The sequence below is a fragment of the Lates calcarifer genome, linkage group LG17 (assembly GCF_001640805.2).
Source record: "Lates calcarifer isolate ASB-BC8 linkage group LG17, TLL_Latcal_v3, whole genome shotgun sequence".
NCBI lineage: Eukaryota > Metazoa > Chordata > Actinopteri > Centropomidae > Lates > Lates calcarifer.
Genome location: NC_066849.1, coordinates 13,432,324 through 13,448,177, shown reverse-complemented (window position 1 = coordinate 13,448,177; position 15,854 = coordinate 13,432,324). Strand labels below are relative to the sequence as shown.

The 15,854-nt window shown below is 42.8% G+C and overlaps 1 protein-coding gene across 1 annotated transcript in view; it reads right to left on the bottom strand.

Annotated features, from left to right (window-relative positions):
• The window catches only part of insrb (insulin receptor b), an 81,690-nt gene that overhangs the window by 52,762 nt on the left and 13,074 nt on the right, over positions 1-15,854 (bottom strand). The window contains exon 2 of the mRNA XM_018673274.2: positions 5,223-5,771. Within this exon, the coding sequence (XP_018528790.1) occupies positions 5,223-5,771 (549 nt within the window). The remainder of the gene's footprint in view (positions 1-5,222; positions 5,772-15,854) is intronic.

The window sequence follows — 15,854 nt, the reverse complement described above, 5'->3', positions numbered from 1 at the left end:
CTCAAGACAATTTCCTTTTCCGAGGCGACCGTAAATACCAGCTGGGACAAGAGCATGACCATTATCCCAGCTGTTTATGAAATGGTCAATGTGTACCTGGTATACAAGACTGGGGAAACAACATAATGACACCATTTAATGATAACAGACACAGATATTAAAGGAATAGTTCTACATTTTAGGAAATATGCTTTTTTGCTGGGTTAGATAAGTAGAAATTTCCCTATTTGTGTTTCCACAGACTGTCTTTCTTTCCCAAGCCTAAACTAAATGTTCGAAATAAAAAGGGAAACATAGACCTACACACGACTACTGGATCTAACACACAGACTCGATTTGGCTAACTGAGGCTGCTGAAGCCTTACATTAGCTTAGCTGAACTTAAAAACACATTTTTGCACAGGAAGAAGACATATAGTGTAGTTGCATTAGGAAGAGATTGCTTCATAGCCAGTATGGGCGGGAGAAATAATCATGGCAACCAATAATCTCAGTGTAGACATGGCATGTGAATACTTTTTAACAGACTTGAAAAATCCAAACCTATCATTTAACAACTCTTTCATCTGATGTAATGTCATGTGAACTTCTGAGTGTTTAACCTGCCTTTTCATCCTTTCATAGACTGCTGTCACAACTTTATCTGTGGGTGAAAACCACTCAGAGACTTACACCTACAGCTACACTTCCACAGAAATATAATTCAGGTTCCTGAGAAATCCAAAGAATATGTTTCATACTGTAAACACGTGAGGTTTCATTTTCAGTTCTCCTCACACTCTCTGTCAACTGCTCCTGTCACTTTCTCTGTTATTATAAAAGTTCGTTTAATGTCTCTTAAAAACATCCATGTCTCAAAATTTTATTACAATCCCTGCTCCTAAGGCCTGTTGACCAAAAGCCTGGGCGATGTCCTTCCTGTATTCAACTCTGGTCCGGGGGGGGGGGGGGGTCACGGAGTCACGCTGGATGACGCATGTTGACCCATTTATATCGGACCACCATCAGAGGTTTAACCTGTGTGACTGTGGCAGTCTGAGAGAGGTGCATGTAATGGAGAGAGGGCTTTTTCCTCTCTGAGGCTTTTGTCACTGAGAGGTGAAGCTGTGACTCCGTTTGAGTGTGTGTGTGTGAGTGTGTGCCTGAAAACGAACGCATAAACAACAAAGCACGTAGGCGCAGGCGGAGTGATCTTTAACCTGAAAAGCCTTCTCTCCTCCTGCTTGTGTGTGTATGTTTGTGTGTGTTGAGTTGTGCAAGCATAGTGCTGGCTGGTGTCTGTGAGGCTGAACACAGTGTGCCAAACCTCAGCAACAGATAGAGCCTTATCTAAACAGGAGATCCACTGTTTGTTCCCATTCCCTCATTCTCTCATCTGTGAATATTACCCTTACTTCCTCCCTGTCTGTACTTTTCTCTCTCTTCACCTCTCATTTGAAAATCTGTTCCTCAGTCTTGTGTGCTTGCTTTCTATCCAGCAATCAGCCTGTGTATCCATCTGTCTCTCATCTTTAAATATAGCATTGTATCATCTACCATCTATAGATTTAGTCCTCTTGCCTTCTTCATTTGTTTCCATATTTCCTGAGCTTTCTAGCAAATTTAACCCACTGTCTTATGAGATACATATTTTATGCCCTGTCAAACTGTATCACAATAAACATTTTTTTTAGTTAAATGGGATCAGATTAGTTCATCAAGCTCATAAGTTAAAATTGGAAACAAACAAATGAGGAGCCAGAGACAGAAACAACTCCTCTCTTACCACATTAGTCGCTATAGAAGTGTGTTTTTAAATTTGATATTTCAACACTGGTAGAAAAGGAATTCACTGCTCAAAGGTATTTGAACTGATTCAGCCCACGCAAATGTCCACATAGAAAAACTAACTCATGATAGAAAGGACTCCCGTGAATTGAGGCTTTTGAAAGATTTGATGTCTGGAAAAAACAGTATCTGTGTCATGAATAAGGAAATTCTAATGCCCTGCTCTAAAGCACAATGTAAACATGTTCATAAACCTGACTATTACCCTGGATTGAAATACACTACTGCACCACTACTGTCCAGAGGGAAGGCAAGCAACCACCAACATTCAATCAGGCAACAAAGCCACTGTGACTGGTGACAGCTTGTAAAAGCTGAGAAAACTGCAGTCTGAGTGCACTTGACAAAATCTACTACTGTACTGACCTCCACATTTGAATGGCTACCTGCACAAAGTTGTAAATATACAGTACACACAGACACGAAATACGTATGTACGCCAGAAACACACAGAAAACAGCACTGAGCAATCAATGTCAGATGTCCTACACTCTCCAGACTGTTTAAGTTGCCAACAAGGTACTTAAGGACCTTGCACATTTAAACATGACATTTCTTAGTGCACACACCACACACACCACACAGTGGTTTTCCTGCTTGTAAGGAGCATGTGTGAGATCAGAGGAATGCAAGCTCTCCCCTGGCTCTTACCTAAGGCAAGTGGAACCCTGTAAAAACACAACAAAAACAACCCCACAGTTTCCACTCACACATAAACTTTAATACCCCATCTAATGTTTCTCTGCCCTGCGCCCGCGTCTGTGTGTGCACACGCACGAGTGTGCGTGTGTGTGCACACACAGACGCACGAGTGTGCGTGTGTGCATCTAAGTTTGTAAACTGTGAGTTTTCATTCACAGAAGCCCTAATTAAAGATTCAATAGTTTCCTCACGCCACCACCCAGCACGTGTTTCAGTGGGTAGCACTGCACAAGCATCCAAGGGAAGCAACATTTTGCTGTTTTTTGATCATCGAGTCTCACATGACCCTTTTATCTCATCTAGGTTCACCTACAGGGCTGTAACATGCCAAAGATACAATGTATAATATAAAGCTGTAAAATAAAGTATTATTAAACAGGCTAAAAACTCAAAGATAATATTGGGATTGCTGCTACCACTGTTATTGTTACCAGTGCTGTTACACTAATTCTAATTTTTGTTTATGTCTGTATATTATTCTAATTTAGAACAACACTGATTTAAAAAGAACTCTTGCTTTAAGTCTGAGAGAGTTTGGCTAAAAACAAGTCTGTGGCAATGTGGAGCTGTGGCTCTCACCTCCAGCAGGGACATGCACTTAAGTACACATATATCAAACACACACAAACCCTTGCAAACATTTACAGTAAGTGTGCACACATCATCTCTATGTGTAGCCCACACACAGTCACCCCCACCCCACCACCCCCCACCGCAGGGGCACAGACAACCATTGCATCATGTTCTAGAAATGGCTCCAGCTTTGACACACAGCTCTTGACTAAACTGGTGCCTGTCACATGACGCAGAGCACAGTGTCATACCTGCTCCCCTGGCCTATCCAGAGCCAAGGAGACCAAAAAAAAAAAATCACATGCAAACATGGTCTTTGACGTATTGTACACACTCCTGTTTATCAGGAAACATTCTTTTTCTTAATAGTCAGGGCTGAAACCAAGTCCAGAACCCATATTTATCAAACTTCAAAGACCTACATTCATGCTAGACTTAGTACTAAAAGAAATTCTTTAAGGAGGGTTTGGAACAACATTGACAAGTGAATGGAAAGTGGGGAAAAAAGAACAAGAAAGGGGGTAGTGTAACATTCTGTCAAATGTTCAAATCAAATGCAAAAACAGGCTAAAATTACCCACTTCTGAATTATACATATAGCTTCGGCTAACGTATAATTTATCAAGACCAATGATTTTGTGTGCAATCACTCCAAAACATGTCCCAGGAGGTGTGTGCTTGCCTCTGTCTCTGTACTGTGGCCATCTGAGACCTACTTTTAACCAAATCAAAGAGACCTTTAGAGCTTTCTTGAGTATGTTTAAGTCATAAGAAGTCTGATAGCTTTTATTCTTAAGTTTGCAAATAGGAGTAAAAGTTATCTTTGATTTAAGTCTAAAATGTCACTTTTTGTTTGATAAATACAGGTCCAGATTTACACAAAGTATGAATGACAACAGCTTTTCTTTTTAGTTTTCCAAGTTTTCCAACACCTGGAGTCCTGGACAACACAACCTTAACACTGTTCCTCTCATGTATTGCTTAAAATTGTTGTTTTAACCTGACAATAAAAATAAACTGAATGCTGTACACCTTATTAAAGTCAAAACTCTAAGGCAATGTGTGTGTGTGTGTGTGTGTGTGTGTGTGTGTGTGTATACACTGAGTGTGTGTGGACTGAGACACAAAGAGAGCCATTTCCTGTATTACTTTCCCGACAGCGAGACCTGGCATAAAATCGAGGAGCCAACATTATAAAGGCGGGCTGCAACAGTTGATGTTCAAGTATAAACATGGCCGAGGTCGTTATGCTTTGAACGCTAGCCTTTCTGTCAGACACAGAGACAGAGGAGAAAAAACAACACAAGCTATAATCGCCTTCAAAAAATAATAAGCATTCTCTCTGTGTGTCTTACAATAGAAGCCATTCTCTGTTTTTATGGTAGGAGAGGAGAGACTGACAGACTGACTGGCCGACACACTGGTAGCTGGGCTGCAGCAACGAGCAAACCCACAGCTCACTTTTATTCAGATGAGAGAAAATCTGTACAGTTTCTGACAAACATATGTGCTATAGTTAATCCCTGTCCGCCAACTCTCTCACTCGATACTCATTCTTTCAGTGTACTTTCTTGCCATAATGCCTACCTTTGAATGTGCGGCATCCTGACTCTACAATGAAGCTGAGTCATTTTCACACATCAAGCAGATCCCCAGCCTATAATTACAGATTACTTGGCCACAATACTCCAGTCAATGAATGCTAATCAGAGGGCGTGGCGTGTCCACCACCCCTGGCTGCTGATATTAGGAACAGCCCTATGCATCATAGAAATCATTACATAAACCATTTGGTATGAAAACATCAGTCGTCTCAATTGATTTCTGGGAGGAAGAAATCTCCAGTGCATATTCTCATTATGCGTCTCGATGGACCACTTTACAACGAGCTGTGTGATGGATTCTGGAAAGGTGCTATACTATCATGTCTGTACACAACAGCCAGTCAATATGAAGATTTTTCCACTGCTCCATGCATAAATGTCATGATGAGTATCAGGCTGGTTTAAAGGCCTGACAACAATTGGTATTCTAATTGGTAAAAGGGGATTTTATGAGGAAAAAGACAGAATACATTCCCTCCATTGTTAAAGGCGCATTAGCACAGATAAAACACTCACTTCTCTGACAGTGGTTCTGCGACCAGCATCGTCCCCTGAAGTGTCCGTTGATGGTGTTCTGCTGGCAGATGGTCTGGCCTTGGGCCGTGCCAGGACACACATCTCCGCACTCCCTCTCATTCTTATTGGCCACGATGAAGTTGTCCTCCACTGAGTCCAGGATCTTGGACCAGTCCAGGGTAGCCAGGTAGCACAGGTCCGGATTCTTCTCGATCCTCACAGCACCCCGGGTGATGTTCATCAGACTGTGAAGGCCCACCTCCTTCAACTGCAGCATCTCGTAAAGCACAAGGGCGTAGTTGAAGAAGAGGTTGTTGCCGCGGATCACCGTCAGGTTGGGGAAGAGATCGCTGAGCGTCTCGAGGCCGTAGACCCTGAACAGCAGCACGTAGTCAGTCACCACTCGCAGCTTTGGGTAGCTAAGGCCTCGGAAGTCATCGGTCTTGGTCTTAAACATGAGCAGAATCTTCAGATGGCCCTCGATGATGGTGCAGTTCTCCAAAGACTGGAGGTTGGTCACATTGTTCCGGATGTCCTTGCTCGGGCAGACTAGGGAGTAGAGGAAGAAGAGAGATGTGAGAAGCAAGAATATACCAGTCGTAAGTTCAAAGTTTTTAAAACAGTTTATCCAAGAATTTCATTAATGTTTACTATAGTTTTATTGAGAAACCTTTCTCCTCCATGATTTCCTGCCTCTTACTCATGATTGATTGCTACCAGGGAGCTGTCAAAAAAAAACATATCTCCTCTGGAACACTTTAATGTCAAGCACCTAGCTCCAGAGTGCATCAGTAAGTATGTATTTCAAATATACACTCAGTTGCTGGTTCATTACACCTTACTAAAACTAAATGCAAACAGCTTTTGAGAAGTGCTGATTCATCTTTATGGACAATTTTGGAGGCTTTAGTGTATGATGGTCTTGATTTGAATTGTGTTACACTCAGAGGTGTGTCTGTCTGACAGAGCTGCACCTAACAATTATTTTCATTAGTTAATCGCTCCAATCAGTCATTAAAATTACAGGAAATCGTGACTTATAGTCCAAAACACAAAGATATTAAGTTTATTATGACATTTGACAAAGAAAAGCAGCAAATCCACAGAACAGAGAAGCAGGAATTAGGCTGTGTCACGATACTTATGCTTAAAAAATTACATAAAGGAGTTGATTTTTGAAATGTTCGCCCATTGTTTTTCTGTTTATCAGCTAATTGTTTCGGCAGGTTTTGTCTTCAATCACTGACATAAATGAATTGAACAAAACGGGCTTTTAATTACTTGCACAAATTGAGAGACAGAGCATTCCTGAGCTCAACTGTGGCTTACAGTAACACACAAAACTGGCCAAAGACTCATTTTCGATTTCCAACAGTATTAAAACAACCGGATATAAACATCAATAGATCCCTCTTTTTCCCCATTTAAGCCATGAAACCACTAGCGATTTACATTAAGAAGAGCAGAGCCATTCATGAAGCAGCCTTACTCAAGTCCCCTCTACAATCTGACTGGCTGTAAGCACTCTCTCCCTCTCTCACAAACACAAACACTGAGCCTCTCTCTTCTCATTGGCTCCCCCAGTATTTCTCCAGAGAGGAAATTATTGTATGGCACTGTCTGAACTGAATGAAGCAGCCGTGAAGGGGTTAAACAGAAATGAAGCCTCGAAGCAAAATGCTTATCCATGCTCATTCATAGTCTTTAGCTGCTGCACACATGCACGCAGAGACACACACACATACACATACACACACACACACACACACACACACACACACACACAGAAGCCCACATTTGGACTGGCGGATACGCACAGACACACACACACATCAGAGGAGTGGAGAATTCATTAGGGGACAGTTACTTCAGGAGCTGCATAGAAGGAAGCAGCATGCTGCTGTTGCCTGATACAAATAATAAGATGCACATTTGTAACATTTCCTACAGCAGTTAAAGGAAAATTACGAAGTGGGAGAGGGGAATCCCTCATGGTTTATATTATAAAACAAAATTTCTGCTCTCACTATATCATATAGCTCAGTAGATTCTGCTAACTTTATTTAACAGATCTGTGATATTCTGCACTATTCATAAGCTGTCAATACGGCAACACAGAAACAAGTAGAGGAAACCTCCTACATACAGACAAAATTCATTACAAATATTTTCCTACAAATTTTCTCTTTGTTTTAATTGAAAAAATAAGGAATAATGACAGAAATGAGATGTTTCTTCACCAGATTACTCAAAAATTTGAGTACACTGTGCACCAAGGTCACAGGGTCAAAGCAAGTGCCAGCTTATGTGAACAGGCTTGCTGTTTAAAGAGAAAAGAAACAATCATTTACTGCTTGACATGATGACACAACGAACAATGTTTGAACACAGTGTCAAATATGAGAGAATCATTTCCATAAATGCTCACAAATTCTGGAGTGTCAACAAAACCAGTTACATTCAGTGAGCATCCTCGTTTAACACACTGGTAGAGGTGAGACATAAAATACTAATTTGTTCACACGACTTAACCACTCATGTACCGCATCAACCAAACAAGCAGCCATAATGGCCTAAAACTGATGGTTACGGACAATAACCAACATGTGAGAGGACTGGATTCAAATGCAACTTTTTCTACTACAAGAAACAAACATTAAGATAGTTCTTTGTAAATTTGGAACAAACCATTACAGGAAACTGGTCATTTCTAATATTAAACCATTTATGTTAATCAAATATATATTTAAAAGCTGAATTTTTTAAATGTAATCAATTTTTTTATGATAATAATTTTAGAGCAAAAGAAACAGTGAAAAGGGGCCTGAGCTTGTGCATGCAGGGTAAAATGAGCACCTTATCACTGAGGCAATCTAAAGGTCTCCATCTAGTCTGCTGTTTTCAATTGATAACACAGACACACACCTGCTATTCACAATCTGTAAGTGTCTTTCATGCATCTTAAAGTCCAAATTAATTGCAGGGAACTGCATAGTTTCATTGAGTTGTTATTGGTCCTGGTCATTTATCCATATCCAGATGTGATCATGTTTGTTACACTGGCCATCAACTGAGATCTAAACTAGAGGAAGGTCAGGCTGCACAAACATAAAAAGGAAACAACTCTCCATAGCAACATGTTAGTAGTACTTCACGAGGAAGAAGCACATAAAGATTTTAGAAACAAAAAGAAAAACCACATTCAATCAGACTTGGGGGGGCAGTAACCCCAGATGGACAGACAACATGTGGAGCCGATGGAGCCATGAATTATCTGGAGGTTTAAACTCGAGTTTGTTTCTGCAAAACAAGCAGGAGTCACGTAATAACGCGACAAAATAAGTTAGAATTAAATTACAAATCTAAAATTAAATAAATGTGAGAGGATGTGCACCTGGTCATGTTTGTCCAAACTTACAAAACAATAGTTCGTATAGAAAAAATGCAAACAGAGAATTCAAATTCATCCACACTGGTGTGGACATGGCCAAAGCCTGCTCCACTTTGCACACTTCCGCTTGCAGCTAGCAGCCAGCAGCCAAAAACAACTCATAAAATAAGACAATAAATTCATTTCAGCTGTTAAGCATCTCATCAGATAGCACAGGGTTTGAAACAACAACAGCGACTCATTCACACAATCTTGCCAACTTGTTTTTGCCACACCTTTTTTTAATAGATACGTAGTGTAACAGAAACCAAAACACAAAAACACACTTCTTCCTCCACTATATGGCAGTTGGTGTTATTCCCAGTGATGGCAGCAACCTTACACCTCTCTTCCCCTCCTGTGTTATCTCCTGGACACATCAAACAGGCCTACAGGCCACCCACTCGCTGTCAGTCTGCAGCACCAATTGGATACCTAGTGTGCAATACAACAACGTAACAAATGATGTTACGCAACACCAACAGGGCCTCTCACCTCACAGTGCATCTCACCTCTGCCCACAGTGCTCTGCGAGCCATACCAGACCTTCTCACATCAATGTATTTTTCCTCGACTGCAGGTAAGAAATATGTATCTACTCGCTCAGCGGGTTACCAGGGAAGCACATATGTCATGTCTCCTGTTGAAGAAGCTTTATTGACACAAAGAAATTTTAGTGGGCAACGAGGGGGAAGCAGTAGACGGTGCTGCGGGGAGTTCCCTCCGCAAAATGGAGTCTTGTTTTCGACTGACAGGAATGAGAGAGAGGAAGAAGAAATTTGGGGGGGGGGGGGGGGTTCACCAGGGGGGCAGATGGGGAAGAAGGGAGGAAAGGGAGGGGGGAGTAAAGGAGTGGAAGGGTTGTTATGTAGTCGGGGGTTTCGCTGTGAGAGCCACTATGTCTGTAAAATAATGAGCCATCTCCTCCCTCTCTCCTCCCAGGTTGGGGTAGGGGTGGGGGTGTGATTCAGGAGATGCAAAGAGAGCACATGGGGAGACAGAGGGAGAAAGAGAGGGGGGAAAAAAGAGCGGGTGGGGGGGTGAAGAGAGATGATGGGAAGGGGAAAAGGGTGGGGGGTGTAACCTGAGCCAAGGCAGGAACGCAGAGTGACGTAAAGGACCTACAGGACGGTTGGCGATCACATGCATGAATGGAGGGCCGCTATGGACCGCAGTTACACGACAAGCAACATGTACACACACGGGCACGCACGGCAGCGGAGGTGGGTCAGGGCCACAAACACAACAGTGAATGATGTTCATGTACAATAAACAAACACTCAACAAGTCTATGGTGGTATATATGATGCATGAACATTAGACAAAAGGACAGAGGGAGAGACACCTGATGCACAATTTTTCATTTCTGTGTCATCTAAAGAAAGGAAACTGTCAAACAAAAGGCTCTGGGGCTTTGACTCACATAACTTACATACATAGACTAAATCCAGGTTAGAGCTTCGTATGTGATATAGAAAAAAAACAGGTCGACATTGTGCAAGTGGGGAACAATGACCATGACCCCTCTATAGCCCACCCTCCCACTGAGGACCACCCATAAGCAGACAGCTTGGTGTTCTCACTGGCCGTACAGGAGCTCTTAATTACAATAACAACCCAATCAGCCACTAATGAGCCAGACTGGAACGTACTGTACCATAATGTGGACCTCTATAGGAGAAATGTGGGCCATCCACCCGCCTTCTCTGTCTGTTTGACACTTAATTTGGCAGCAGGAATGAGAAAAGGAGGAGGTGGTAGTGGTGGTGGAGGTGGAGGAGGACGAGGAGGAGGGGGGTGGTGGGGGTGGTGGGTGTCAGACAAACAGAAACAGCAGAGGAGAAAAGCATGGCGTGGAGATGGAGCAAGGTGAATGATTTTAAGTCATCAAAGAACAACAAATTAACGGCTCCCTAACAAAATTTCAATCGGTTAAAATAAAGTTGCAAATACAAATGAGAAATGCCAGATCTCTTGATGACAAACCCATAAAAAAGATACACTCTACACATTTGTCACTATGTGTGCTGCTTGAATAGTTAACACATTTATGCTGTAACATTAACTGAATAAATTGCCCAAACTGTTGCAGTGAAGGCAACAGCTTCTGTTGTTCACACAAGCAATGCTTTTAATATTATTGTAAACAGGATGTGCTTTAATGTAGCATGATGTGAGCATTCACGCATCCAAACTTATACTGCTGAATCTCCTCTGATGGATCCTCCACACAATGACAAAAGAGCATCATTCAAAGACAGGATGAGACAAGGCTTACTGCTGCTGAACAGACAACAATTTATTTTGTTGAAACACAGACTGTGATATTTCCAGATACACTCAGTTTTTAATTTAAGTAATTCAAACAAGACAGCAAGAATATCTGTTTTTGCTACACATTATTTTTTCTCTAAATCAAAACAAGCAAAAATAGCAGACTTTTTTCTACCAACAGCTTTTCTTTTTTAAGATTTCCTTGAGTTTTGTCTCTTATTTAAAAATCAGACGCAAAACTCTGACCCTTCTGTCCACTTTGAGAATGACTGTGGTTGCTCTTTTGCTGTGCAAGCAGAGCATGCATGAGAAACTAGTAGCCAAAATGTAATTAAATGAGGTTAAATTATGTTATTTATTAGAGGGAACAACTGTTTGCCTTTAGGATTAGTCATGAGGAGTGAATTGATAGTTTTCATTTTCTCAAGTAGCAAAATGGTTCCCTAGTTTACAACGGAGGGTCAATTTTGCTGTATTACATTGCTCTCTGTAGATGTGACTGTTGTATATGCATACGTTGCATGTTGATGCTGAAATAATATATTGTTCAGCCCAAACCTTCTACTTGTGTGGTCCAGTTGCTATAACTGACATAGGGCTCCTTCCTCATACTCAACGCTTTACAGCAAAATGCAGTTAACCAGGAGTAAGGGTGCATATGTGAAAGCACATATTAAATATTGAGCATTTAGAGTGATACACTATACGTATAATCCACTCTGTCCCTCTGAAATATTCTGATTTAGATTTAACTACACAGCAGATCGAGGCTCTGTGGAATAGAAGACTGGCAACAATGTGATCTGAGGAAAAAGAGAACTTATTGTTCTATTTGATATTGCTTAGGTTATAGGAATATCGACCAATTTCTCTTTAGCTCCTTGTCATCAACTGTCACTCTCACGTCTTTACTGCATCAAATATGAAGATATGAAGCAGAATTATCTGATGGAATGAGCTCATCATAATTTCAGCTCAGAATGACTTGGGCATGACCGGTGCCACTGAGGTCATACGAGTGTAACAGCTATCTCTGACAGAAACTGCTATCTCCACTATTCAGTGAGCACCCACAGCTGCAGCCTCCGTTATAGTGTAGCTACAATTTCAGAAAGATTCTTCTCTTATTTTTAGAGTTGTGCTCCCTGCGGAGAATTTAATATGCATCAACTAACAGTAGCTGGCTGGCTAGCCCAGTGCTGGCTGGCAGTGAGAAAGTGGATCACAGTGGCAGTTTTAGAAGGTGAGAGTGGAGCCCTCTGTGGCCCGTGGACCGGCCTGCCTCTGCCTTTTGCTGTAGCAGAGGGCAGCCACACGCTAGCTTAGCGTGAAACCAGACCTGTCTAGCATGAAACCAGGTGGCAGCTAACTCTGGACTGTGAGAAGTTTCCTCTCTCTGTCAGCTTAGGCGCAGGTTGCCTCTTGATGAGGTGATCTGCTGATTATAGATTTGTCAACAGCTCAGCTGCTGAACAAACCCCAGGAGAGAGAATATGCAGCCTTGGTGCCAAGCGGACTGCCAGTGGAAAAATGCATTTGTTTGTTAATATAGCTATGGAAAGTCCTGAGAAGTAAAGCCAGCTCCCTGTGCGCCCACTGCCAAGCTGTGGCTTCTACAGTGAAAAATGATGCGGAGAAATTGCATGAGAGGCATTTTGATTAACATGTACCAACTTGTACCTCCAAAACAAAGAGAGCTGAGGACCAAAATAACACTACGTGAGCCAGGGAGTGCAAGACAGAGAGGGGGGCAGTCTGACTGGAAATAGGCTTTGTGTGCCATGAAATATATAATATTCTTAAAATCTTCTGTTGTCAGTAAGAAGGGACAATTACCAAGTGATATGACAGGCGAGTGTAGCCAACGTGCATCTGACTGACTGACCTGTACTTCTGCATTTGAGGACATCAGGTGTTTTTTTTTTTTTTTGGGGGGGGGGGGGGGGGCGCTCGGGAAGGGAGGCAGAGCGGAGAGAGAGGGAGTGTGTGGGCTGGAGCACCTGTTCCTCCATTGCCTCAGCCTCCCATTGAGGAGCATGGCAAGGGGAGCTGGCCTAGCCTATTTATATACAACGCTGGGTCCCGTTACAGCTGTGGCACAGGGCCAGGCTGTGGCAGATTGAAGCGGGTAGAAAAGAGCAACATGCAGGCCCTGCACTGTCAGATGGCTGGCCAAGAGAAGAGCGAGGCCTAAATCAGATCACACTGGTGACTTTGGCTCGCCTCCTTCTCTCTACCTTCCGGCACTGGCAAAGGAGATAGGAGGGGGAGGGACGGAAGGAGAAAGGAAGGATAGGTGCAGACAGAGGGAGACAAAGAGAACAAATGTAAACAGAGAGAAAAAATGAGGAAGAGAAAAAGAAGTGGGGGGAGGTGGGGGCTGGCGAGGTGCCGGGCCACTGTCACTTGTTTTTAAAAACAATGACTCACTATTTTCTAGTTCCAACGAGAGCTTGGTTCGACCTTGGGACTCAAGGCTGCCAGGAGGGAGGAGAGGAAAAGAGAGGTGTTGAAGCAAAGTGACAGAAAAGAGGGCAGAATAAACAGGAGCAGAAAGTGTGTGTGGACTGCCCTGTTTGACATCTGCTAAGTGTAACAGGGTACCTGATGGGAAGTGATCCCTCGAGTCCACGTCTCTACCAAACCTAGCGCCAAATATCCACTATGCCGACAGTGAAACATGTCTCATGTTAATCTTTCATGTAAGACCCATATGAGATAAGATGACTGAGACTTTAAGGTCTTTTTAGCAGCCTGTTTCACAAGGAAGGCTTAAACTTCATCCAAACTGCTAAGACAGTTCAACCATATCTGGCAACTTTGTGGACTTCTACCTCATCTCTGTATGTAGCATACTGCTGCACCCATGTTCTGACTTCATACACTAAATAAAACAGCAAACAAACATGAAGAATTCAAATTCCATACAATATGTACAGCAGATAAGATGGTCATTGTCTTTGTATCTGAGGTTTTTCCTTACTGCCCATTTCCTCATTCCATTTCAAGCCATTGCTCTTTCTCCTTCCCTCGTACGCTAGAGTACTACATGTTACACGACAAAAATTTAAAACGAAGAATACTGACGCAAACAGGATCTGCAAGTTCACTCTCACTAAAATGCACTTTGCTACTACTTGGATGGAGCAATGTGAAATTTCTTACAAATACACAGAATCACACTTATTTCCGTGACCAATAACAACCAACATGTTCCTGGTCAAGAAAATAATTGGACAGCTGGTAATACACAACCCCCCAACCAACCAAAAACATAAATTAAAAAAATCCAAAAAATTCCGGCCACGCCTTACAAAACAGCTAAACCAGGTGGTGCGCCAAACAAATAAAAAGCATGTTGGGGGGAGCAGCATTCCTGACATAGCATAACAGACAGAGGACTATGAAACTGGAGCAGGTAATCAACAGCAGGCTGGACTGTGCTGAAGACACAGTGCAAGACAGACAACACAGACACACACACACAACACCACACTCCACTCACACACAGAGTGAGTAATACAAAAAACATCTGATGTTCCTTTTTATCTTCCCACGTTAGCGAGTGGAGCTCAGTGCAGCGTCTTGGTGTGGTGAGCCTCGGCCTGAGAGGGAGGCAGCCGGGGCTTGGTTCCCTCCTGCTTGACTTGCAGCCACACGGCAGCAGCTGCAGGGCCTGGCCCCACCAACGCTCCGACCCACAAACCAGAGCTACACATAAGGCTGGACGAGCTACGCCTGCCTGATGGCTCTGCCAAGTCGGTTTCTTCCATCCTGTATGCCTTCCTTTCTTCTTTCTGAATCTGCCTGTCTGCCTACTTAGGCCTCCACATTTGAAGAGTGGCTGTAAAACTACATTTCCAATCCTAACCTGCTTCCTGTAGCACTGTAGTTGGTGCTTTAGCCAACCAGCATTAAGACCGAGACTGGAAAGAAGCATTCAGATAAGAAAGGCAGAGTACTAGAGTTGTGATGGGACAGCTGCCCAGGCTTCTGCTTTCAACACTTTCTTTTGACACTCAGTAGTTTTAACCTTCAGTTACAACAGTTAAGGGGTTTCGTAGAGGTATTCCCTGTGTGGTGAATGGACGAGTGAGCTCATCCCAAGCATGGCAAATCCTATTGATTTGACTGGATTGCTGCAAGGCTGCCAACTCAGAGCCACAGCTGAATCCAAAATTTAATGCAAACGAAGAAAAACACCAAGGGAGGAGGAAATAATTTGATTCTAACTGCCTTGAAATGAGATTCCAATTGTTTGCGTGTGGATATATGAATGTGTCTGTATGTCTGTGAGTGTTTGTGTGTGTGAGCCAGAGACTATAAAGAGGTATCAGGAAACAAGTTAACAAGCAGGGGAGATGGGAAAGCAAGCAAGCAAGCAAGAATAAAAAACAAGGCAGAATTTGAGAGATGGAGAGAGCAAAGTGGTACAGGAGGCAAACAGAGAGATTTGACATCGAGAGAGTTGACAAACCAAGATGGAAAAGGGGGGGTGGGGGGGTGGAGAGCAGAGGAGCCAGGTCAGTGTAATGGCCTGTTTGTCTGCGCTGTAAGACCATCAGCTCTCACTGGCTGCTGCAGGAAAACCTCACACACACTCTCACACACACATCCCACCTCTCTGCTTCCTTCTTTCCATATCTCTCCCTCCCTCTACCTTTTCCATTGCTCAGGCCTCCACCCATAGCTGCAGTGCCTCCATCCATTTACCTTTTTTTTTTTTTTTTTTTTGGCAGAAATCAGTTTTCATTCCCCTCTGTCTTTTTTAAAACCACCCTCATGTACAACTTGATATCATTATGCATGGAGTTGGAGATTATTCTGAACACGTTATCAATAAACACACATCCCCTCCCCTGTTGTTTGTTTTTCCACCAAAACCCTTCGCAGATTCCCAAAGATTTTCAATTGCTGTCCTCCCTCTA